This window comes from Lissotriton helveticus, chromosome 9, assembly GCF_964261635.1.
Source record: "Lissotriton helveticus chromosome 9, aLisHel1.1, whole genome shotgun sequence".
NCBI lineage: Eukaryota > Metazoa > Chordata > Amphibia > Caudata > Salamandridae > Lissotriton > Lissotriton helveticus.
In genome coordinates, this window is record NC_136070.1 from 242471640 (window position 1) to 242498243 (window position 26604).

Here is a 26604-nt window from a genome sequence, read left to right on the forward strand (position 1 = left end):
AAAGTTACGTTAGAAAAGACGATGTAAAAACGCCCTTAAGGGAACTTACAAGTGATAAAGCGTAGACCCGCGCGTCTACTTCGTGCGCTCTAGGATAGTTGCAAGTGATCTGCCATGCCGTATATACGGAAGTGAACTGTCGTTGGACATGTGCATAGAAAGAGGACTTCCCAAGTGGTGGCCATGTTATAGTGGTGAAAAATCAAACATTGAGAAAAAAAACAGTGGTGTCAAGAAAAAGGATATGGGATTAAACTGAAATGAATGATTATATACAGAAATAAACCAAAAGTATGAACATTGTAAGGAAATCTGCTCACTTACAAGTAACATGTAAATTCCATATGATCATTTAAACCCAGGGGTATTCCTGATTGGCACATTCAACTTGCCTGTAAGTGCTAGTGGTGTAGAAAGTGCACCAAGAGCTTGAAGGTTAAATACCACTTGTGGACTGCAGCACCTATTGTGCCATCCACTATACTGGTAGTACAAACATGGCTTCAGGCCTAACCTGTGTAGCCTGGCTGCTGCGGTTTAAACCTGCTGTGACACCTGTTAACATAATCCTTTTTGACAGGCAAACCCCTCCCTTTTAAATAAGAATAAGTCACCTATATGTAAGCCTTGTAATCCGCAAAGTAGGGTGCATGGTAGTTAAAAGAAAGACATGTTAAAATTAACATGTTCTTAGAGTGACTAGCACCCAGAGGCTATTTTCATTGTAAAAAGGCTATCTGGCCCGTAGAGAAACACAGAGAAATATGGTATCTGGGTAATGGCACTAGCTAGAAAAATAAATATACAACCTTTTTTGATTCAGTGGTGAAGTTTGATTTTTAATAATTATTAAGAAAAAGTAACTTTTAGAAAGTCCTCTTTTCCATGCCTGAAGTTCCTGAAGCTTCTCCCAGCCTTGAATAGATGTGACCACCGATGTATCCACTTCACCTTCAAGAAACCAACCACGCACCACCGCACCCAACAGCTGCCTCACCACTGCTGGAGCAAAGTCACCAAAGACCAGCTGACCTCTGAGTGGAAGAGGTGTGGCGCCGCGGCCAGGGCGACTGACGCTGGAATCTGGGGACCACGGTTCGATCCCCGGCTCCGGCGGCAGGTCAGCCCAGCACCATGTGACTCTGGGCAATAGCTCGCTTAATCTTCCCGACGGCCCCCCAGCGCCTAGAGACCCTTACGGGTGATTGTGCGCTTTACAAATGTGGACTTTACTTACCTCCACCCTCACCCAGAACCCACCCACCGACACAGACGCCGCCGCCCGAAACTTCAGACAGTGGATCAACGACTGTGCCAACACCCTCGCCCCGATCAAGAAACCCTCCATCAACCACCCCATCAAGAAAGCCACCTGGTTCACCGAAGAACTCCAGATCTCCAAACGAACATGCCGGAAGCTGGAGAAGAAATGGCTCCACGACCGCACACCGGACAGCCACGCAACCCACAAGGACGCCATTCGCAGACATCACCACCTCATCAGAACAGCCAAGAGATCGTCCTTTAACCCCTTCGCTGCGGGGGTTATTCCCCCGCTGTGCTGGGGGGGAGGGGGCACGCACAGCACCCGCATGCTCATGACGAGCTGAGCTCCTCATGAGGCACAGCGCTCCTGTGCTCATGACGAGCTCTGCTCGACCCAAGTGCATTGCCTCCCGTGGAACGCTCAGCACAGGAGGGGAATTCTCCCCGCACCTGAGCGTTCCACGGCTCATGACGAGCTGAGGTCGTCATGAGCACCGGAGCGCCATGGCTGCATCGAAGAGGTTAAAACCCGACTGGATAACAACGCACACGACAGCAAAGAACTTTTCAACATAGTGAAGGAACTCTCCAACCCCAGCGCCAACACTGACATCCCGCCCTCGCAAGATCTATGCAACTCACTGGCCACCTTCTTCCATCGCAAGATCGCCGACATCCACGACAGCTTCAACTCCCCATCCGCCCCGACCACAACAGACCACACCTCGAACGCCTCCCTCACCAACCAGCTGACCTCCTGGTCCCACGTCAACGACGAAGAGACATGCAAGGTCATGAACTCCATCCACTCAGGATGTCCGTCTGACCCCTGCCCACACCACGTTTTCAACAAAGCTGATGCAACCATCGCACCCCAACTACGGAAGGTTATCAACATCTCCTTCGACACAGCGACATTCCCGGAAAGTTGGAAGCACGCCGAAATCAACGCCCTCCTCAAGAAGCCCTAGGCGGACCCCAAAGACCTCAAAAACTTCCGGCCCATCTCCCTGCTCCCCTTCCCGGCGAAGGTCATCGAGAAAATCGCCAACATGCAGCTGACCCGCCACTTTGAGGACAACAACATCCTAGATCCAGCCCAGTCTGGATTCAGACCCAACCACAGCACCGAGACTGCCCTCATTGCCGCCACAGACGACATCAGGCGCCAGCTAGACAACGGCGAAACTTCAGCCCTCATCCTCCTGGACCTGTCAGCCGCCTTCGACGCGGTCTGCCACTGCACACTAAGAACACGCCTCCAAGAAGCCGGAATCCAGATGAAGGCCCTGGAATGGACCATGTCCTTCCTCGCCGGCAGAACCCAGAGAGTCCGCCACCCACCCTTCCTATCCGCTGCCACTGACATCATCTGCGGCGTACCCCAGGGCTCATCCCTCAGCCCGACCCTGTTCAATGTCTACATGGCCCCCCTCGCACAAGTGGCCCGCCAGCACGACCTGAACATCATGTCCTACGCCGACGATACCCAGCTCATCCTCTCCCTCACCAAGGACCCGCACACCGCCAAAATCAACCTCCATGAGGGAATGAAGGCCGTTGCCGAATGGATGAGGAGCAGCCGTCTGAAACTGAACTCGGACAAGACAGAGGTCCTCATCCTAGGTCCCACCCCCTCTGCGTGGGACGACTCCTGGTGGCCGACCGCACTGGGAGCTGCTCCAACACCCACGGACCACGCACGCAACCTAGGATTCATCCTCGACTCCTCCCTCTCCATGTCGAAACAGATCAATGCCATCTCCTCCTCGTGCTACAACACACTCCGCATGCTCTGCAGGATCTACAAGTGGATCCCGACCGAAACAAGAAGAACAGTGACCCAAGCCCTCGTCAGCAGCAGGCTGGACTACTGCAACACACTCTACGCAGGCATCCCGACCAAACACCTGCAACGACTACAACGCATCCAGAACGCCTCAGCCCGACTGATCCTCAACGTCCCCCGCCGCAGCCACATCACCTCCCACCTAAGAGACCTGCACTGGCTCCCCGTCAACAAGAGGATCACCTTCAAACTCCTCACCCACGCACACAAAGCACTCCACAACACCGGACCAGCATACCTAAACGACAGACTCAACTTCTACACCCCCGTCCGCCAGCTCTGCTCCACCAGCCTCACCCTAGCCACCGTCCCGTGCATCCAACGAACGACCTCCGGCAGCAGATCCTTTTCCTTCCTCGCCGCCAAGACCTGGAACACCCTCCCCACCCATCTACGGCAGACCCAAGACCTGCTTACCTTCAGAAGGCTCCTCAAGACCTTGCTCTTCGAGCAGTAGCAGCACTCCCCCCTCCCCCCCCACTCAGAGCCTTGAGACCCTCACGGGTAAGTAGCGCGCTTTACAAGTTCACTGATTGATTGATTGATTGAATGAGGTATGAATTGCTTCCCAGAAGCAAACAGTAGGGTGACCTAAATATCAATCAATCAATCAATCACTGCATTTATAAAGCGCGCTACATACCCGTGAGGGTCTCAAGGCGCTGGGGGGGCAAGGGGGGCCGCTACTGATCGAAGAGCCAGGTCTTGAGGAGTTTTCTGAAGGCCAGCAGGTCCTGAGTCTGTCGTAGGCTGGTGGGGAGAGCGTTCCAGGTCTTGGCGGAGAGGTTGGAGAAGGATCTGCCGCCGGCGCTCGTTTTCCAGATACGAGGAACTGTGGCGAGGGCGAGGTTGGCTGAGCAGAGGTTTCGGGTGGGGGTGTGGAAGCTGAGTCGGTTGTTGAGGTATGTGGGTCCGGTGTTGTGTAGGGCCTTGTGTGCGTGGATGAGGAGCTTGAAGGTGAACCTCTTGTTGACGGGGAGCCAGTGCAGGCCTCTCAGGTGGGGTGTGATGTGGCTCGGTCGGGGGACGTTGAGGATCAGTCGTGCCGAGGCTTTCTGGATTCGTTGAAGTCGTCTTAGGAGCTTGGTTGTTGTTCCTGAGTAGAGGGCGTTCCCGTAGTCGTCCCCTGGTGATGAGGGCCTGGGTGACGTTTTTTCTCGTGTCGGGGGGGATCCATTTGAAGATGCTGCGGAGCATGCGGAGGGTGTTGAAGCAGGACGCGGAGACGGCGTTGACTTGCCTGGTCATGGAGAGGGTGGAGTCGAGGATGACCCCCAGGTTGCGTGTGTGGTCTGTGGGTTCCGGGGCTGTGCCTAGCGATGTGGGCCACCAAGAGTCGTCCCAGGCTGAAGGGGTGGGTCCGAGAATGAGGACCTCCGTCTTGTCTGAGTACAGCTTCAGTCTGCTGTCCTTCATCCAGTCGGCTATGGCCTTCATTCCTCTGTGGAGGTTGGTTTTGGCGGTGTGGGGGTCTTTGGTGAGGGATATGATCAGCTGGGTGTCGTCGGCGTAGGAGATGATGTTGAGGTTATGTTGTCGTGCGACGTGGGCGAGCGGTGCCATGTAGATATTGAACAGCGTCGGGCTGAGGGAGGATCCCTGTGGGACGCCGCAGATGATCTCGGTGGATTTCGAGCAGAAGGGTGGGAGGCGGACGCTCTGGGTTCTGCCGGAGAGGAAGGATGTGGTCCAGGCTAGGGCCTTCTCTTGAATTCCGGCGTCATGGAGGCGTGCTGCTAGGGTGCGGTGGCAGACTGTGTCAAAAGCTGCTGATAGGTCCAGGAGGATGAGGGCGGCTGTTTCTCCTTTGTCCATCAGGATCCTGATGTCGTCAGTGGCGGCGATGAGGGCGGCCTCGGTGCTGTGGTTGCTGCGAAAACCGGATTGGGAGGGGTCCAGGATGTTGTTGTCTTCGAGGGCAGGGGTCAGATGGGGATCCGGAGTGGATGAAGTTCATGATTTTGATGGTGTCTTCGTCGCTGACGTTGGACCAGGCGGTCAGGCGGCTGGTGCCGGTGGTGGTCGCAGGGGTGGTGGACTCGGTGGTGGGTGCGGGGTGTCGGAATTGAAGCTGTCGTGGATGTCGGTGATCTTGCGGTGAAAGAAGGTGGCCAGGGAGTCGCACAGGTCTTGTGATGGTGGGATGTCGTTGGTGTTAGAGCTGGGGTTGGAGAGTTCTTTCACGATGCTGAAGAGCTCTTTGGTGTTGTGTGCATTGTTGTCTAAGCGGTCCTTGAAGGCGGTCCTCTTGGCGGCCCTGATGAGTTGGTGGTGTCTGCGGGTGGCGCTCTTGTGGGCTGTGTGGTTGTCAGGAGATCGGTCGTGGAGCCCTTTCTTTTCCAGCTTCCGACAGGTGCGCTTGGAGATCCGGAGGTCTTCAGTGAACCAGGTGGCTTTCTTGTTGGTGTGGTTGGTTGTGGAGGTCTTGAGAGGGACGAGGGTGTTGGCGCAGTTGGTGATCCACTGTTTGAGGTTGGTCGCAGCGGTGTCTGGGTCGGTGAAGTCGGTGGGTGGTCTCAGGGCGAGGGTGGTAGTCAGTTGGTCCTTGGTGACCTTGCCCCAGCAGCGGCGTGGTAGCTGTTGGGTGCGGTGGTGTGTTTCCTGAAGGTGAAGTGGACGCATCTGTGGTCGGTCCAGTGGGGTTCGGTGGTGTGGTTGAAGGAGACGTGGGGGCTAGTGGAGAAGATGGGGTCCAGCGTGTGTCCAGCGGGGTGGGTGGGTGTCGTCACAAGCTGTTTGAGTCCGAGGTTGTCGAGATTGTCGATCAGGGCGGTGGAGTTGGTGTAGTTGTTGTTCTCTAGGTGGAAGTTCAGGTCCCCGAGGAGGATGTAGTCCATGGAGGCGAGGGCGTGGGTGCTGACGAGGTCACGATGGTGTCGCAGAATTGTGGTTGTGGTCCGGGTGGTCTGTAGACGAGTGTTCCTCTGAGGGTGGTGTTGGGGTCGGTGTGGATCTGGAAGTGCATGTGCTCGGCGGTGGTGAGGGTGTCGTTGGTGTTGGTAAAGACTCTGAGGGTGTCCTTGTGGATGAGGGCGATTCCCCCTCCCACTCCGTTGGTGCGGTCTCTGCGGGAGATCTTAGCCCTGTGGGATGGCTATGGCGATGTCCGGTGCTGAGGTGGTGTTGAGCCAGGTCTCCATCAGGAAGGCGACGTCGGGGGCGGTAGAGTCTAGGAGGTCCCAGAATTCGATGGCGTGTTTGCGAGCGGAGCGAGTGTTGAGGTGGATGCAGCGGAGGTGGTTGGGTTCTCTAGTTGGTGGTTTGGTGGACTGGATGCTGGAGAATCTGCAGTTCCGGCAGGCGAAGGGCCCTTGGGTGCGCTTCGGGGGGGCCTGGTAGCAGGGGTGGTCTCGTTCGGTGTTGAGTGCATGGAGGGTGCTGGAGTTGTAGTGCAGTCTGGCGTTGCGGGGGGCGCGGGGTCCAGGGGTTCTGGTGCTGGGCGCGGTCTAGGCGCGGACGGGTGCAGACGGGCTTGCATTTGGCGTGCCTTCGGCACGACCGCAGCGCGGCCTCCATAAGAGGCGAAGTGGGAGGGAGGGGCAGCTGGGAGGCGGGAGCGGGGCGCCCAATGGGCGAGGGCAGGGGAACAGAAAGGAAAAAGGGGCGGGCCGCGGGGAGCAGCGACGGGAAGCGGGGAGCCGGGGGGGGGCACAGAAGGCAGGGGCACACAAGGAGCGCCTAAGAATATACAATAACAAAAAATAAAACTACAATACAGTAAACCACAACAACTATAGCAGATCGAGAAAAAGGTATGCAGTACCCGGGGCACACCAGCGGCGAACCCTCAGCAGCACTCGGGCCCCCAGAGGAGTCGTGCGGCGTGGGGAGTGACCTGGGGTGCTCCTCTGAGCTCAACAGGATATGCAGGGTAGGTGCTGTAAGCCTCCTTATGACAGCACAATGTCAAACCCTACTCAACAGGTCTGGAAAGCCATGTGTAACACTGGGGAATCACTTGAAAGGAAGAGAACAGGATGCCAAAACAAACCTTGTGGATCCCCCGTTTGGTTGCTGAAGGACCCTGCTTTTTCCTTCCAGACGTCTGTCTCTGGGTTTGTTTTGGTTACAGTGCCTGCTTCAAACTGTATTTTAGTGTTAGATGTAGGAGGACACTAGGAATATCAGAGTACACTTCGCACTCATACCCCCAGCCTCACAACCCAGGTTCAGTGTGGTGTGAAGAAAATGCCCTGGCACGTGTTATTTTGAGCCAGTTTGCAGTAAGGCAAACAGAAACTATAGAAAAGTGGGTAAAGCTGGCCCAATTGGTTATGGCATGTCCAGCAGTCATTCCCACCAACTAGCTAGAGCCAAGCATAGATGTGGAACCTCTAGGCACCCATTTCCGAACACTTTCTGTACCCGCGTAAAGTCAGAAGAGGACTGGCCCTGCTGTTTGTAACCTGAGAGGAACCCTGAAAGACTAGACCTGCTCCCTCTTGCACCTAGGACAAAGAAGTGGACGCCAAGGGTCAGTTGGCTGACTGCCAGTGTGCCTACAGGGTGGTACTGTATCTGACCCTTGCTGATTTGCGGTTGGCCTACTGCGATCATTGATTATCATTGGTGTTTTTTGGTGCTATTTCTACTTAAAAGATGTTTTAATCCTATATCCGGATCCCCTTATTGGATTTTATTAAACTTTATTACATTTTACTCTATTTTTCTAGTTCTGTTTTGGATTTTTATTGTTTTGCGTGTTCACTTTATTACTGTTTCGCTACTGCCTAAATACTTGACACTTTGCCCTGTTATGCCTGTCTCATCTGTGCCACACCTAACATGGGGTTGAGCTCAGGTTCACTTAGAGACTTTGAGAATGCACCCTGACAAGGGATATGATTATTCCTTGAGGTGGGTAGTCACCCACCCCAAATAAATAATAATCTAATTTCATACAATGACTATAAGCAGACCACTCAGTCCTTCCACATTCAGGATTCATAATCAATCTACTAGATTGCCTCATTCTCCTGACCAAGGTTCGCAACAAACCACTCAGGAACCTAAACTCCAAACTGCGACTACACTAACACACATCCACCAGTCCCTATAGAAATATTCTCATCCATCTGGTCACAAATAGGTCCAACTTGACCGAGAAATCAAGCAATTTCACTACCCTAGCTGACTTGAGATAGACACGGGGTTGTAAAACCCAAATCTCCACTGCGAAACACCTCCACTGAGATATCCCATGATGACACATTCATATTTTTTTTTGCAGAGTTTTATATAGCGCAAACTAGACACGAACTGAATCATGTATCGGAGCGCTTTACATAGCACCAGTTACGTTACATGAGGACACGCATTCATTTTAGGCACGGGGAGATTAAGTGATTTGCCCAGAATCACAGGAGGTTTTTGGCGTCTTTACCGAGACTCGAACCCAGATCCCCAGGTCCGAGGTCGAGCGCCCTAGCCGTTAGGCCAACTCCTCTCCCCATATTCACTCAGTTTAGGTTGAAAGACAGCAACACTTAGTCCCCCAGGGAGGGGAGCACAAATATTACCCACCCGACAGGTAAGGGGGTAGTGGAAGGCCAACGCACAACTATAGAATGCCCTGAAGCTTTGAGGGAAATTATTGGGCAAATGTTGTTATGTAACAACTGGATAACATTCCCCTCTGTAATTATAAAATCTACAGTTATTTTAGAAATGTATTTTGAAGTTTGTGGTTTTTAAAATCACAGTTTGACCCCATTGTTTATATGAAATTTAAATGGTGATATAATCCATATAAACAATATGGGGAGACTCCAGTCGTATGCTTATTACTTGTTTGGAATGTGTGTTCACTCTACTGTTAGAAACGCCACCAGTCAAGATTTTAAAGAAAACCAGCTTTAAAAAAAATCTGTTTTATAAACTTTTGGACCACTGCCTACTCCTGAAAATGTTTTGTCAATAAAGCACAAAGGGTAAAGCGGTCCCTTGGGGGGCGGACTAAATGGATACCACCTCCTTTGAGTTGGTAAAATATTAATGTGAGCGGATTTCAATTGCAAAACATTATTAATACAGTTCATACGGAATCAGTAATTGTAAGGTACAACTTTATTTAATATGGTCTCCTTCCAAATACTGATTAGGTATGGGGTCCTACCCCATACTGATTAGGTATGGGGTCCTACCCTATACCTAATCAGTATTTGGTATGGGGTAAGACCAAACACTACCCCATATGGGTTTACCACATTTGAAAAAGGGTTTTACGTTTTAGCCTACATCAGGGCACAAGTCCGAAAAAATAAGTGGGGGGACGCTGACGTCACGACAGGAAGTGACGTCACGAAAGGTGTATTGCACCATCAGACTAATTGCCTCCACTCGCTCACCCCTTAGATGCGATTGCATCAGAGAAGCCAGCGCCTGAGCAGCGTTCTGAATGAGCTCCGATCTCGCCCCAGAGAGGCCAAAGAGTGAATGTGCGGCTCCATTTGCTCCAGTAATCGAGCTCCTGGCAAAATAAATGGGGGACACCGTCCACCCGCGTGGTACCCCGACTGGAGCCCTGGCCTACATAAACCCTCTGGTTTACTGAGTGAAAGGGTTTGCGAAACCTAAACCCCCTTGTACACGAAGCCACAACTAAATTACCACGACCATGGCTTGGACAGAGAGCTAGTTTAGCACAAAACCGGGAGAGCTGCTGAAAGTATGTAGCAAGATGAAGGCTTTCCGCTTTGTTGATTGTGGTCCACCGCGCTTCCTCTTAAGCCCAGCCGGTGTCTCTCTCAGTTCCTTGGCGAGGATGCGCGTTGTTTACACCCAGACAGGACTCGGCGAGCCATCCCGTCCCTCGGCCTCATGACACATGATTCACGCCTGCGTGCGGAGCCTTGAGGTGCCTGCCTCCTGCAAGGAGTTGGGTTTCACTTCCTGCCCCGGTGCCTCTGCCGGAGACACCTGAGGGGAGGGGTTACAGGTGATCATAGAGCGCACGGCAGAGGAAACACCCTGCGCCACCAGACGCAGTTTCGTCCGAAACCTCCCGAGCGGGGACCGAAGGCAACCCTCCGGTGTTTCTCGGTGGCGGCGGGGCTCGGGACTCCTCGCAGCGGGAACTCGAGGTTGCAAAGGAGAAAAAACACCGAAACAAAAGAACAGACCGGGCTCCGCGGGTCGCTCTGGAGTGAGTTAGTCAAGTGACGGAGAAGGCGCACCTCTGGTACCAGAGACCGAATCCATTAATAGATTTGGGTCAGCGAGCATCTTACAGACCGGAAGAGTTTACTTTTTCGAGGGGGGGACGTCTGGTCCACAGGTGCCATATTTCAGCGGCAGCTTCCTTCTTGACTGTAGCCGGACCCCGCTACTTCCAAGGAGAGCTGCGCCGCGGAAGCCATGGTGCCCCCGGGGTCTAGGCGCGCCATGGTGCCCCTTGTCCTAGCCGCGCTGTCCTTCCTCCTCCCCTCCCCGGCCCGGGCGCAGGAGTCCTTCGGGGAAACCTGTCTCAACAAGTTCACCAAGGGCATCACGGGCTTCGCGCTGGACCTGGACGACTCTGTCATCAACGGGACCACCTACCTGTCGTCGTACCCCGCCCTGCACCGCGGCCGGGACTGCGTCAGGGAGTGCTGCAAGACCCCCGGCTGCAACCTGGCCCTGGTGCAGCAGGAGCCCGGCGGCGACGAGGACGTCATCAAGGCCTGCTTTCTCATTAACTGCCTCTATGCAGAGGATTTTGTCTGCAAATTTGCGAGGAAGGAGGGATACCTCAACTACGTCGAGCAGGAAGTGTATGATTCATATGTGGCCGAAAGAGAGCACATGGAAGGTGAGACTCAAAGGTGCCCTTGTTTGCTCAGGTGTCTCCTCTGTGTTGTTGTTGGAGATTATATAGCTCCTCTTCTTGGCCTATATACAGGTATTGCATGAGGCACGGAGACGTGCCTTGTGCCTGGGGACACTGGAATTATGCGGCAGCGTTGACTAAATCATGCGTCAGGCTTGACTAAATTGTGTGTCAGGAGAAGGCAAACAATGCAGCACTTCTTGTATTAGTATTGCCTCATTATTTTGGCAATTTTATATATGTTTAATACTATTTGGGCTAGTTATTCACGTCATTAGTTCTGACACCCTCATACAGAAATAGGCAACAGAAATGTGACCTTTGAAAAGGGCCTTGCAATGTGCTGCAACATATGTTGCAGCATATTTAGTTACTTTTGATCCATTTTCTGACTTTGAGCTAGAAACAATTTTAATGTTGCCGAAATCGACAGATTATGCAACAGATGAATTAGGTGGCAAAATCGGCAAATCTATAGTTATACTAAAACGCTGCACCTGCAGAATCGCATAATCCCAATGGCCCTGTTTATACCGGTTGAGGGAAACTGACAGCTACGTATAATTATGAGATGTTGAGAGGACAGATATAGTTACACATGTGGGTGCTTACCACTAATTTATATTTTGGAGAGGTGTGTATCATGCAATGGTGTGAATGGAATCAGCTGGGCTTTTAGCAGAGTACAACATTGTAGGTGATTGTCAAGTCATATTCTTGCATGAATCTGGTTCCAGGTTTAGTCATCTGAACAGAGAAAGAGCTTCTGCTCAGGGGGGATGTTTGGGGTTGGACACCCCCAGATTAATGCATTCTTGACTTGAGAGTTGGGTCTGGGGCCTGAGTAGGGTCTCCTATGGTTTTGTTTGTCTAAAAGGTTTGACTTTGTCAAGAGGTCTATGCTGTATGTCAAAACGTGGATGAATGAAAATCAACTAAAGTTGAATTCAGAAAAAAACAAGATCATTGTTTCCCACAGCAAACCTGACTATTGGACCCCCTCCTATTGGCCCCCTGATCTAGGTATGGCACCCACTCCTAAATCTGCTATAAAAAGTCTAGGTCTTCAAATTGATGCTGACCTCTCCATGAGCACCCAGATTGGCTCGGTGACATCGGTATGCTTTGTCCAATTGCGCAAACTGCACAAGATCAGACTTTTTTTTAGTAAAGGGGCCATCACCCAAATCGCTATAGCTCAAATCCTTTCCAAAATCGATTATGGGAATGTCCTCTATATTGGACTCCACAATTCCAGAGACATCGCTTGCAGATGATTCAAAACCAAGCGGCAAGGATCATCTATCTCAAGGACAGGCAATGCCATTCTACCCCCCCACTTAGAGACCTCTATTGGCTCCCAGTGGAGCAACGAGCCTTGTTCAAAGCTGGTTGTATACTCTTCAAAGCTATCCACAACACCGGCCCAAGATTGATTGTCTCTCTGATTAATACACATCTACCAAAGCGGAATCTGAGATCCTCGCACCAGAACCTTCTGACCGTGCCTAGAATCCGTTGCAAAGGTGTTGGCGGGACTAGGTTTTCCTTCTTGGGTCCCATGATCTGGAATGCTTTCCCTGCTTCCCTCAGGCTTGAGGGAGACTTCTCTCTGGTTCAGGAAACAGCTAAAGACCTGGCTTTTCACCATGGCCTATAATTAGTTGTCTTTGGCTTAAAGCTGCACTCTTTTATCACTTCCTCGGCGCCAAGAAACCTGTTGGTGTACGTGCACTACACAAATGCCCATGTAACATAACTTGTTTTTGTTTTCATCACAAACTTGGACAGTGGCCCACCTACTGCAAATCAGCATTGAATTTTTTCGTCGTAAGAACAGTGTATCCCAAACCTTGGTCATCCCTCCACCCTTTATCATACAGTTTTTTTAGTCTGGGAAATTTATGATTTACTCCCCTGAATCTCACTGACTAAGCTATGTCCCTGCTTCTGCTAGTGCAAGATGTTTGGAAGGGAGGAATGGTCAGGAGTGAGGCCACTGGAGAGCATAGTGAGCTTGTTTGGCAATAGTTCCAGAGATTATGTCGAATGAAGGGTTGGTAGTTGTTGTGGGTTAATCGATGTTCTATGCACAGTGCTTTAATTGAAGTGTGGGTGGCACTGGCTGCCAGTACAAGGGTTTGAGGGCTGGTGAGGGGAGAGTTTGTGTAGGTAGATTGAGGAGATATTTGGAAGTTGTGCTTTGGAGACTGTAACTTGCAAATTTGGCTAGGAGAGGCTCCAAGATATAGTGTGTTGACCCAGGCAAGGGAGGAAAGCACAAAGGCAATGGTGAAGTGAAGGTTTTGAGGGAAATGTAGGCAAAGGGAAACTAGACTCTGCCATTAAATGATTGAAAAAAAATGAAATTATCAGCACTAGACAGGTGGATTTGATGTTATCGTGCCTAGATTTCTTTTTGATTGTAAAGGATTTTATTGGGTTTCATGTAAAAGGAACAAAAGAAAACAGTGATGTACATACATGACAAGGTGTGCAGGAACGGTGAACAAATCTTATCTGCAGGATTAGTTGATCGACAGTGAACTTTAAAGGACCAAAAGAGGCAAATCATACATAAGTAAAAGCAAGACCTCATGCAAAATAAAACTTAAGGAGAAACGGTCGCAAGTGTTTTGTAGCGGGCATTACAATCCTGCGATATAGGCATAGCAACATACCTAGTAAAATACATGGTGCAAGTACATATCCTGTAGAGTACATATTTTCGAAGTATATATCATATAGTACATGCTTTTAAGAAGGCAACAATCTGGTGATATATATGTATGGATTTCAGTATAGGTAGTGGTTCAAATGTCAGTTTTTAACTTTTTAGGGTACTTATGGAGGTTTGGTAGTGGCAAAATAGTTGTCAAGTGTCTTCCAAACAGAGGTCTTATGTGGTTTCCAGGAGGAGTTTTGAAATGTGATGTTGTATGTACATAACCGAATTCAGCCAGGATTGGAACAAGGTAGCAGCCGTGTTCTTCTGGTTAGCAAGAACAAACTTACAGGCGCAGATAATAATTAGGGCTCCCGGTTTTATGGTCTTTTTTTTCTTCACATTTGTCTGTATTCATTTTTTTTTTTCGTGTGTAAAAACTGAAAACTAGGAGCCCTAATAATAATATATCTACAAGAAGACTATCACTATGTGACTTGAGTTGTGGATCTAGGAAACCTTGTATTAGGGCGGTAAAGTCCTTCTTCAGCTGGACCCCAAACAGAGTGCTGGTAAAATTGAATATGCAACTCCAGGAGGGCGAGCTAGCTCTACAGTAACAAGCATTTGCGATGCAATAGGTCTCGCATTTAAAAACCAAAACATAAAAAAAGGCATCGGCATTTACAATGCCAATAGCTCAAACTTGCGTAAATGCAAGACCTATTGCTTTGCAAATGCTTGTTTAATCCTACAAGCGGTAGTCTCGTTTTTCTGCTGCTAAATTTCAACCAGATTGCCTCCATCTCCTTATTAAAATAGAAGTTAAAAGAAGTCCCTGGTGCGTGTCATCGTGTTTTATTTAAGGATAGAAACGTGGCATGAGACAATGAAGGGTTACAAAATCCCTGGGCCCTGTCCCTGAGTGCAAAAGGCTAAACCATAAGTGAAGCCCACAACCAGTTACTGCCACAATAGAAAAGGGATAAAGCACCTGACAGTTTCTTGGTGCACAGGTCAATTAGCAGTCACTACGTGCCTGTTTATGAGGTCTAGGCTACTTAGAACTCACCACCCACTTAACCAAAGACAAACTTTGGGGTCCATTAGGATGGCGGACGGACAAAATCCGTCTGCCATCCTGTCAGGGGCAGGTACCCTCCGCCACAAGGGCGGAGGAACCTTGCCCCCAATTAGGATGCACCCGCCACAGTGGCGGGTGCATCCCGCATTTTTAACATTGCGGTGGACGGTGCTTAAAGCACCGGCCGCCGCAATGTAAAAAATGCTTGTTGTGCTTTTCACAGCACAACATGACAGGCACCGCGCGGTGCCTGCCATGTTGTGCTGTGAAACGCAGGGGGGTACCATAGGTACCCCCATGTGCACCCCACTTTACCCTGGGGGGGCGCAACGGGCCCCCAAAGTAGGAACCGTATGCCTTTTGCCGCCACGAAAAGGCATTCCTCCCAGGCCATCCTAATATGGCTGGCGGTGTCTGATAGACACCGCCACCATATCAGGCCTTATCCGCCGCGGTCGCAAGGCGACCGCGGCGGAAAAGCGGCAGACGGTCTTCCCCTCCGCCACGGTCCCCCCGCCATTATAATATGGCGGGGGGAAGAAAGGTGGCAGACGGGCAAGGATGGCGGATGGATCTCCACCGCCTGCATGGCGGTGCCTATCCGGCCGCCATCCTAATGGACCCCTATGTTCGGGAAGGAGGAGCGTGTGGGCTCATCACGGGTCCTATGTGAGGTGAAGGAAACTATACTAAGAGTGAATTCGCAGGGCTGTTCCCAGATTTATCAAGGAACACTTGAAGGTGAGGCTGGCAGGCAGACAGGACGGATAGTATTTGACCGGTTCACAGGACTTTTCGCCGTTCAAAAAGTAACATTCTTCTAGAACTTTGGGGGAATATGTAGACACTGCAGAAATTCTACGCCCTCCCTCTTTGACAAGGGGATAGCAAAGGACTAGGGAAATGAAGGGAATGTGGGGTATTGGGGATATGACTAATAGGTATGTAATCTAATAGCGACAAAACCAAGTAAATAGAGCATTGGGCACAGAACATTGAGCCTATTTAGGTATGTTACAGTACTGAGCAGACTCCGAGCAGCAAGAGACAGACTCAATGACAGGACTGCCACCTGCCACCAAACCTCTTTGGAGAAGAGGTGAGCTATTAAACCTTTGTAGTATAGAAAGGGGGAGAAGGGAGGCCTGGTCACCCCATACCTACGGAACAAATCACAAGCCAGTATGGGCTTGTGTGAAGAAGTAACCAGAAATTAAGTAAGGACTATCACTAGTCTGCGCTTAAGTAGGGCAGTTCACACTAACCGCATATACGGTCTCTGGGGCATATCACTAGATCCTGTGTGTGTTGTGGGTAAAGAATGAACACTTAAGGACAGAAAGGGGTTCTTCAGATGTCACTTAGTTATTCAAATGCGATGGGCAAACTATGGAAGGAAAGCAAGAGTCTGCGGCCATCCTTTCTGTACAGAAATGAGATAAACTGCACCTGTTTAGAGAAGTTTGGGTATAGAGTAGACACCAATAAAAAACAAGCATTGGAAATGCAATAGGTCTCGGATTTATTTGAGTTAGAGCTAATGGCATTGTAAATGGCAATGTCTTTTAGCCATGTGTTAGTGTGGTGTGTAGTGGAATTATGTGGGTTGGATTGGAATATGTTTAAAAGTAGGATGAATATGTTTAAAAGTAAAGTTCACCATACTGCGATTGCTACAATAGTTAATTGTGGATGCGTTAACAATTGATGTGTGCACTGATGGCTGGTGGTGTGTGTGCCTGTAGAAATTGTGCACTGATAGCTGGTGGTGTGTGTGCCTGGTGGAAGCGTGCACTGCTGACTGGAGGTGTGTGTGCCTGGTGGAAGTGTGCACAGATGGCTGGTGGTGTGTGTGCCTGGTGAAAGCGTGCACTGACGGCTGGTGGTGTGTGTGCCTGGTGAAAGCATGCACTGACGGCTGGTGTTGTGTGTGCCTGGTGAAAGTGTGCACTGATGGCTGGTGGTGTGTGTGTGTTTGGTGAAAGCGTGCACTGACGTCTGGTGTTGTGTGCCTGGTGGAAGCCTGCACTGACGGCTGGTGGTGTTTGTGCCCAGTGAAAGCGTGCACTGACGGCTGGTGGTGTGTGTGTGTGTGGTGGTGTGTGTGTGTGGTGGTGTGTGTGTGGTGGTGTGTGTGTGGTGTGTGTGGTGGTGAGTGTGTGGTGGTGAGAGTGAATTGTGTGTGTGTGTGTGTGTGTGGTGTGTGTGTCGTCTTATGTGTGTGGTCTTATGTGTGTGTGTGTGGTGGACTGAGTTCGAGTTTTCGTACCGTGCACATTCACACACTGCCCCTACACACTCACACACTGCTCACCCTACACACTCACACAATGTTCACCCTGCACACACACACACTGCTCACCCTGCACACTTACACACTGTTCAGCCTGCACACTCACACACTGTTCAGCCTGCACACTCGCACACTGTTCACGCTGCACACTCACACACTGTTCACGCTGCACACTCACACACTGTTCACGCTGCACACTCACACACTGTTCACGCTGCACACTCACACACTGTTCACGCTGCACACTCACACACTGTTCACGCTGCACACTCACACACTGTTCACGCTGCACACTCACACACTGTTCACCCTGCACACTCACACACTGTTCACCCTGCACACTCACACACTGTTCACCCTGCACACTCACACACTGTTCACACTGCACACTCACACACTGTTCACCCTACATACACGCACTGCTTACCGTACACACTCTCACACTGCTCACCCTGCACACTCACACACTGCTCACCCTAAACACACACACACACTGCTCACCCTACACACTCACACAATGTTCACCCTGCACACTCACACAATGTTCACCCTGCACACTCACACACTGCTCACCCTACACACTCACACAATGTTCACCCTGCACGCTCACACACTATTAACCTTGCATACTCACACACTGTTCACCCTGCATGCACACACACTGCTCACCCTGCACGCTCACACACTGCTCACCCTGCACGCTCACACACTGCTCACCCTGCACACTCACACACTGCTCACCCTACACACTCACACACTGCTCACCCTACGTAATGCGAAAAGACCTAGCTCTGCCCTTTGGCCTGTGTTGTAATCGTACAGTAGGTTGTGAGTAGTTGCGTTTGATTGGTTGGGGCGTCCCCTCCTTGCTGCTCCCCTCACAGAGGCCCGGCTGCCTCAATGAAGCTCCCAAGACACGTGTTCAGCTGTTCTTTGTTTTAGCTCCTGTGTGTCAGTGCACAGTGTAAGCGCATAAGCATACCCTGCTCTCTCTGGAACACTAACACTGCTGAGTCTCTCTCACTCTGCAGTCACTCTCACTCATGCTGTCACTCTCAGTCTGCAGTCACTCATGCAGTCACTCTCACTCTGCAGTCACTCATGCTGTCACTCTCACTCTGCAGTCACTCTGCAGTCACTCTCACTCTGCAGTCACTCTCACTCTGCAGTCACTCATGCTGTCACTCTCACTCTGCAGTCACTCTCACTCTGCAGTCACTCTCACTCTGCAGTCACTCTCACTCTGCAGTCACTCTCTCTCTGCAGTCACTCTCTCTCTGCAGTCACTCTCTCTCTGCAGTCACTCTCTCTCTGCAGTCACTCTCTCTCTGCAGTCACTCTCTCTCTGCAGTCACTCTCTCTCTGCAGTCACTCTCTCTCTGCAGTCACTCTCATGCAGTCACTCTCATGCAGTCACTCTCACTCTGCAGTCACTAAATTGCCCGGAATAAGACTCTCTCTGCGCTGCACTGCATGCGCAGTGTACGCAGAGCCCGAGCCCTAAAAAAACAATTCTATGGGAGCCGGAGAATCCCCCAGTTCAGCACTGAGAAGGCCAAAGTCGTTTGCTTCACCTCCCTAAATTAGAGCCCTTTTCAGAGTGATTTCTGGTCCTAGACGAGCGCCCTTTCGTAGCCTAGAAGTGTACTGGATGCAAGGAACTTCGTAATACTTCCGGGTGGATTCATCGGCTAACAGGGCTGGATCGGAGTCAGTCGCTTCTCGCATGACATAACCTTTCGTTTTCAGGGATCCCCCCTGTTCTCCTACAAGAAACAGTGTGACTCGATATCCGACCCGTGGATGTGACCACGACTTTATGGGATGCGACATCACAATCTCTTGTCAATAAAAAGGTTGACAGCCCACTTGGGTGAGTATGGCACTCTCTTGGTCAGTCTTTCTCCTTACTCAGCTGCGGCACAGGACGGCCTGTGTGTCAGTCCTGCATTGACAGTAGGCTACCACCAGGGGGCCTCTGTGCCCTTCAGGTAAGTTTTCTCTGCGCTGTGCCAAACTGTTGCAACACGAGGTACTATGATGGGCCTACCCCTATTGCCACTGGCTTGCCTACTAGCCTGGCGGCAGTGCAGCTCTGTTCTGTGCAAAACTTGGCCCGGTGGGGCCCACCTAATGCGTTTCAACGTCTGGGTGTGGTACGAGGACTCACTGCTAGGTGGCGTCGTGATCATTGCAGGAGGCCACAGCAGCAGCTTTTCTGAGGCTGGAGGCCTTCAGCTCGTGCAGCCTCGGAACATTAAACACAGGAGATGGCTCCATCCCATGGCCTGTAGAGTGCTGCTCTTAATGAGTATCAGGTAAGGTGGCCTGCATGGCGGCCGTCAGTGTGCTTAACTGTTCTGTTCTAGGCTAGTGTTCTAGCCCGTGGAAGCATTCTGAGGATTGACCTACTTAGTCACTTACACAGCTCAAAGCGCAGTGCAGCAAATGGCCGTTCGAATGCACTGAGGTTGCTCTTTCCCTTCGCAGCAGCCTCTCTCACACTACGGACTGTACAAGGGTTAGAGCTGCAGACATGGGTTCATGATGCAGGGCGGGTCTTTGCAACAGGTTTGCCCCTGTCAGGTCCACTGCCTTGCGCCTGGTGCTCTGATATGTTACACTGCAGTTCCCAAATCTATGCCATGGCAGCTCTTCTAGTACTCTGAGCTGTGCCTTTCTTTTTCTTTGTTTCAAACGGGCGGAGCTGCACCACTCCCCACTGTCGGGGTGCCGCAGGTCACACAGCAGGACACCACTCACCATGCCATTAAGTCTCTCTCACTGGCACTGCGTAGCTCACCGCTTCACAGCAGGGAGGTGAAGCGCCTCACTTGCTCAGCAGCGGTCAGAGGCTGGGTTATGAGGCCTCACAAGCTTTATTCTTCCAGGCAGTGGGTCTGGTTGACACTATGACACGGTGGTCAGCTTCGTTGAGGTTGCCTTACTTTGAGTGCAGTCTCTTCACGCTGTGCTCTGCCACACTCCTCTCCTCTGCAGCAGGCGAGTGTTGCACTTTCCGGTAGTATCGTCTTTGTTCAGGGGTTTTTGTAGGGCCGCTGGCTTTTCTCACTTGTGGCCCGTTACCCACTTCACGGTCAGCGCAGTCCTTCTTTCTGCTCACATGGGCAGTGCCGGAACGGGGAATTCTTCTCACCTCTTGCAGGAGGTTTGGCAGCACAGATGCACATTGAGCACGGTGCCAGATGCAACGCTTCCTTCCGTTTCTACTGACATAACACTGCAACTAGCTGCAAAAAAACCCCGCCCACTTCCTTCAGCAGCTACACGCACCCTGCCTAAAACACCCAGCCTTGCACTGAGTCATATTTAGGAGGACCGAGCGAGCTGGGAGGGAAAACAAAGCTGGCGCTTGTTTATCACACACAGGAAGCCTGAAAACGGCGCACAGGGCTGAGGAGTTTACAGTGAATGCAGCGAGCGCGTTCGCGTGCGCGTCCTCGTTTCGAATCGCCTCCAAGGCGATGCGCGCGGCCAGGAATGTCTCCTGGAAAGGAGACACGGCCACAATAAGTTCTCGGCGGAGACTCGCTTCCGCGCGTTCAGCCGAGCCCTAAAAAGGAGCTTTGGGTCGTGCTTTTGCCCGATTATGGGTACAAAAAGAGCACAACCAGGCAGCACAGAAAGAGGCTCTATCATCAATATATTTTAGGTGTGTGAGATCAGGCCCTCATAGCCCAAGTATAGGTTCTGGAACCTATAACTGTTCAAGCGCGTGGGAGAAACGCTGGCAGTAGCCAAGAATTTGAAATGTTTTCTTTCCTCTGTAGCCTCTGCATTTGGTGGGGAACGGTGGGTAGCCCGTCTGTGACTTTGCCCTGTTAATGGCCAGTTTAGAGGGATATGTAGATCTGTTTTCTATAGCAGAAATGAATTCTGGAGCCTGTCACAAGCGCGTGTGTGTGTGCATGAGTTGAGGATTAAACCTTTGCCAGAACAGGCATGTTTTGCTATAGTATATTGGTTGAGTGTTCTGGGGCTAAGGGACTTGTAGAACAGAGCAGGCCTCTGACTCTTTCAGTGGGTCCTGTGTGTCGGGAAAAATTGACACCATACCTGTGACCATCAACAGTTTCAAAGGGTGGTGACATTGAAGGCAAAGAAGTATTCTGAAATGTTATGACAGTGATTTTCACAGGATTGAAATATATAGAGTTAGGAAGTACTAAACTGGGGGGGGAGGGGGTTTCAAAGGGCCCTATTAGCAGTGTGTGGAACTGGAAGAACTCAGTCATATTTTAATGGAGGGATGCATTTTAGGGAGGGGGTGGGGGATTGGGTCTTACACATGGCTGGGGGAATATGATCAGTCATCATACCATGGGACTGTGTGTAGGGATAGGGCCATAAGAGCATAGATGAAGCCAATGTGGACCGTCAGTCACCAACTTGTGTGTATATTGGGTGGGGGGTAGTAGGGCCTGCCAGCACCGAAAAAGCTATTTAACCCATCACCAACTCATGTGTAGGGGTGAATGACAGGAAATCATGGTCCTGTGAATTAGAAGTATTACAACAAACGCTTGTCAGCGCGGGTTGCGTCTACTGAGGTCACAGAGTATGGCAGGCCATGTCTAAAGGTGTGCGTGGCACACCTTGGTAGCCTACAGTGGATTAGCATGGGCTGTCACAAGCCCATGTTTAAAAGTGTGGAGGGGCCTGGAAACTAACAGAGCTGTGGGACGTGTCACACATTTTGTGGGGTATTAAAGGGTGAAGGAGGGGTCAGGACCTGCACTCACCGATCACCTCCTGAAGTTCATAATCATCCCTGTTGATGGACCAGGGCAGGGTACTAATGCTGGACTCTTCTGTCATCGCTGCTGCCGATTGTGTGTCTCAGGAGATGTGTGAAGGGTTAGAGCCCCAGAAGGTGCCGCGCTCACCAGTCCCGAATTTAAAAAATGTAGATACGTGTATAAATTAAAAACAGAAGCAGGAGCCTTTCCAGAGCCCGACCCGGGGCCTGTGGCGCCTTACCCAGCTGCTCCCGAAAGACCAAGAAGGCGACCCGTACCACTCCAGCGCCCTCACTTCCCTCACTCTCACTGACAAACTTTGCCTCTCCACCGCCATGCCCTGCCAGTGGCGCGATGACGAAGCGACGCCACAGGAGCATGCAGGTGCCATTTTTACTGTGGCTTTAGGCAATTATTAGGCAGACTTCGTATTGTGGCCACCTTGCACCCTTAGCTCTAATTGACTTAAAAGAACGACTTTTCAGAGGCTAACGTTTAACATTTGTAGCTTACATTTCCCCTCTGTGTTTCCTGCTTTCTATCGCAAAAAGATAAAGCTAGAGCGCTAACTTACTTAATATAAAATAGTAACTTATAAGACGCCATGCTGCTGCACAAAACTGCTATACAATTCATGTTAGTTCCTCATCTGTCAGAGCGAATTACCAAATTGGGAAAGTTAACTGAAAATGTGAAGATGTATAACTCAAACTGGTGGGCTTGCAAAGGCTTTGAACTATTTACCAAACTCAGGAAAGCATATATTGATATAGTAATTTCTATGTAAGCCGATGTAAATTAGTCTGCTGTGCAAAAATGACTTCGCACGGTGAGGTGCCAATGTAACATTTATCCAACCGGGGCTTTAAGTAGGATAGAAACAACACGCCCGCGAGTGGTGCGCGCCACAGTGACAGACGTGACCACATGCCCTATTGGTGTATATTACGTGCACCAAGCGCGTAATAGACACCAATAGGCATGGGCGGAGCAATGCGCCCGCCTTTGGCCAATTGTGTGCAGTCTTTAATAATAAGACGCATGCAAAGGCCAACCGCGTACCACAAAAGGAATCGCACGAGCATGTGCGAATCCTAGGTCCGCCTCAATACCCCGTTTTTCACCTACTAAATGTCTCGTGCTGCACGTGCACTGCTTTGCAGTGCACCGCTAGGTGCGAGACCTAAAAAAGTAGGTGGGGGTGGTCACCAGTGGCTTCATTACAGTTCATCATGTTGAGTTCTCTCTAAGAGACAGCTTGTAGAGTCGTGCAGGGGTCCAGAATGTCCTATGTAGGAGTCAGTACTTCGTTTGGGAGAGAGAAGGGGTGACTTTATAGGGTACCATTGATTTCCAGATTAGATGCCAGGTGTCTAGGGTATCCCATTTCCTCTGAAACTTCAAGGTAAGGGATGTAGATTTTGGCTTTAAAAGGTGGTAAAACTTGGAGGGTTGATGGCCAGTCTTATTGAAAGAAAGTATGGTCTTGAGAAGAGGGAAATCTCTTTTGGGGTAATTAATTTTAGACAGACTGACTTTGAGCTTCAGAAAGTCATAGAAGTATACGTCAAGCAGATTATATTATCGTTGAACTTCTCGAAAGGAAAGTGACGGTTGTTGAGAGCCCAGTTGCTTTAGAAAATTAATACCTTTAGATGCCCATGAGGCCCAAATTATATGTTCTCCATGAATTCTGATTTTAGGGTTGTGCCAGAGTGATTTTATGTTAAAGAATTAGCGATTGGGATCTCTAGAAGTCTATCAATTCTCAAGAGGGCTCTTTTTGTATTGTTGAAGATATATATTTGGCCAACACGGGGGATTTTGTCTTGAGAGCAGTGATATGGGGAGCAGATCTCCTCAATTAGTAGCCTTGTGGGGGTATAGCCCAGGGGTTAGGAGAAACAAAGAGAGTCTTGTCTGGCTAAAAAAAAGATGTTGGTTAATTTTTTTAATATGCTAGGTTAACTCCTCCCAGCTGTACAGGCAGGCGTAGTTTTTTTGATGGAGATTCTAGGTCTTTTATTCTGCCAAATAAACTTTGTTAGCAGCTTGACTGGTTTATGATGGAATTCATCGGATAATACTAAAGGTAACATACTTGTGAGGTAATTAACTATTGAGGTGACCAGCATCTTGATGGTCTCAATGTGACCCCACCAGGTGAGGAATTTTGGGTTCCATCCATCCATCCATCCAGCGGGGTCTCAATTTTCTTCAGTGGTAAGTTTTTGTTAGGGTGGAGTGACTCAAATAGATCTGAGTTAAATTCTAGGCCCAAATATTTCATGTAGTTCGGTTGCCAGGACAGTCATGTGGTTTTGAAAAGGTCGCTAGTACAGAGGTTATTCAGACCCGTGATTTTGGACTTGAGCTTATTGAGTTATAACCCGCAAAAAAAGGCATATTCATCTACTGTCTGCATCAAGGAGGGGATTGACTGGCCTGCATCTTGGGTCATAATTAAAATATCTTCGGTGTAGGCAGCTACCTTTGTTGTGGTTCTCTTAAAGGAAACGCCAGCTGTGGAGGGGTTTGTTCAGATCTTATGTAGTAGGGGCTCCAGGGTCAGAATGAAAAGGGAGCGATATAGAGAGCCACCTTTCCTAGTGTCTCTTTCCAAATTAAAGGCAGAGGACAATAGACAGCCTGATCTCACCATGGCAGGGGAACCACTGTGTAGGGCCATGACCATCTTGGTGAAGGCTACAGCTAGGTTTATACTTCAGTAAGGTCTCCCGGATGACCACCCAAGAGACCTTATCAGATGCCTTTTCAGCATCTAGTGTACCTGCAACGGTGTCTGAATTAGCTGATTTGACTCTCTGTGATGTGACATAGGAGGCAAGTATTGTCATTCGATAATCTATTTTTCGTTAATCCCTCCTATGTGTGGTTGATCAGGCGTGGCAATAATGGTTTGAGTTTCTTACAAAGGATTATGGCATAGATTTTCGCGTTTAAATTAAGTAACAAAGTTGGTCTGTAATTTTTCACCATGGTTTGGTCCTTACCCTTTTTTGGGATAACCACTGTTGTGGACTCGCTGGCTGTGCTGTAATGGCGATTGATTCTGAAAAGGGCCCATAGTTACTAGTAAGCTAAGAGTCAGCTTATCTTGGTCAGTGATCGTAGGTAGGATTGTGGTATTGATTAAACCTTATAGTCCTCCACCGGTGAGTTTATCTTATTTGTATAGTGATAGATAAAAGACTTTGAGGATGTCTAGGATTTTTTTAGCATTTGTATGGGTGACATCTGTTTATCTTTGAGTGAATTAATGCCCCTGTAATTCTGCTTGTGTTTCAAATATGAAGCCAGAATTATACTGCCTTTGTTTGCCTCACATAGTTTTAGGCTTTTATATTTATTGATCCAGCCCTCTCACTCAGGGTTACATTGTGTACATATTTCTTATTGTTGAGGATGAGGATTTGAACATCTAGGTTGGAGATACGAGCAGCCTCTAGGGATTTAATCTCTTTCCAAATCTAGAAGATCCTTATTATGGGCTTTGTTTAGTTGGTATTTTAATTAAAGTTCCCCTAACAGTAGCTTTGATGGCTAAAGTTAGTGAGATCATCAGGATATCAGTGTTCAAAGGGAGTAGCTGTGGTTGTTGTCTGGTTTAGGTGGTTAGCACTGAGCTAGGATACATTTGATTAGCCTTTTGGTTTTCTTTACGAGGTAGGCTTCCATGTCTTTTGCTTTGGAGATTACCTGAGTCACAGTTCTTGAGAGCGAGTAACTTTGAAGTCAGTGCATTCGGAGTTCTATATTTCACAAAGGAGTTTGTGAAATTTCTTTGGGTAGGTGGCTTCTGTTTTGTGGCAGCAGTATTGTCAGCCCTTAGACTACCTGGGGTATTGTGTGTTCTATAAATGTAGTTTGTAGTAGTTTCCTCTTTTTAATAATGGTGTTATAGATCTCTGAAGGGCTTTGTCATTATTGTAAGTTCTCATTATTTTAAGCTATCCAACAGTGACCTCAAGAATTTTTTATTTTTTTATTATTGTTTAGGGATTTTAGGTTGGATGTCAACCAGCCAGCTTTCCAGTGGTATTGAGTAGTTGAAGTCTTGACGGGAATGACTTGTTAAGGGTGGATACCAGTTTGAGCTGAAATTTTTGAACAGATGTCTTTTAGTTACTAAGTAGAGAAGTGAATAGTTAAGAGTTGATGACGTTTATTCCAAAGCCTTACCCCTATTATCTCGTTTTAGTGCATGGTAGTCTCTGGTGATGACACAGTGGAGATGCTGAACTGAATAATATGATGGTCAGTTCAAGTGGCTAGATGGTTTCTGATAACTTTGGTGTTGTTCGGAGAGGGAAACATTGTGTCATGTCTATACTAGCTGTATTATCAGGGCTGTGATCAGCTGATGAAAGATGTTTATTCAAAGTTTGACATTAGGCACCTAGTCTGGTACAGTTTATGTTTGTCAAACATGGTATTGCCGTCTTCCAGTAATCTAAGGTTGGGATGTTTTAGAGTGGGTTCGGATGCAAACACATTTGGGCTCAGGGAATTTATCTACTGCAAAAAGGGGAAGGAGGAAAAGCTGTAGCCAGGGTACTTCCTTTTCTTCATAAGTAACAAGTACAAAGAGTACCCAGAGAATTAAAGAAGTAGAAACAATCGACAGAGAAAACAGTTGTATTTCGAGGTTAAGTGTTTTTCTTATGAGGGCGAGGGCTTTTGTCTTATAGGAAAAACACTCCCCAAGAAACGCAGGTTTTAGTCCTTTTGTTCCTACTTATTACATTCCCTGGGCACTCTTTGTATGTGTTACTTGGGGAATACAGTAACTTGGGCAAGATCTGTACACCAGGATGTGAAGGTTGGACACATGGAGCATTGAATTAGTAGGCATTCGT

General features: G+C 49.4%; 1 protein-coding gene across 1 annotated transcript in view; it reads left to right on the top strand.

Annotated features, from left to right (window-relative positions):
- Nucleotides 1-9863: 9863 nt before the first annotated feature.
- SPINT1 (serine peptidase inhibitor, Kunitz type 1) overlaps nucleotides 9864-26604 on the top strand; it is a 194101-nt gene continuing 177360 nt past the window's right edge. The window contains exon 1 of the mRNA XM_078659825.1: nucleotides 9864-10904. Coding sequence (XP_078515951.1) covers nucleotides 10472-10904 — 433 coding nt within the window. The 5' untranslated portion in view covers nucleotides 9864-10471. The remainder of the gene's footprint in view (nucleotides 10905-26604) is intronic.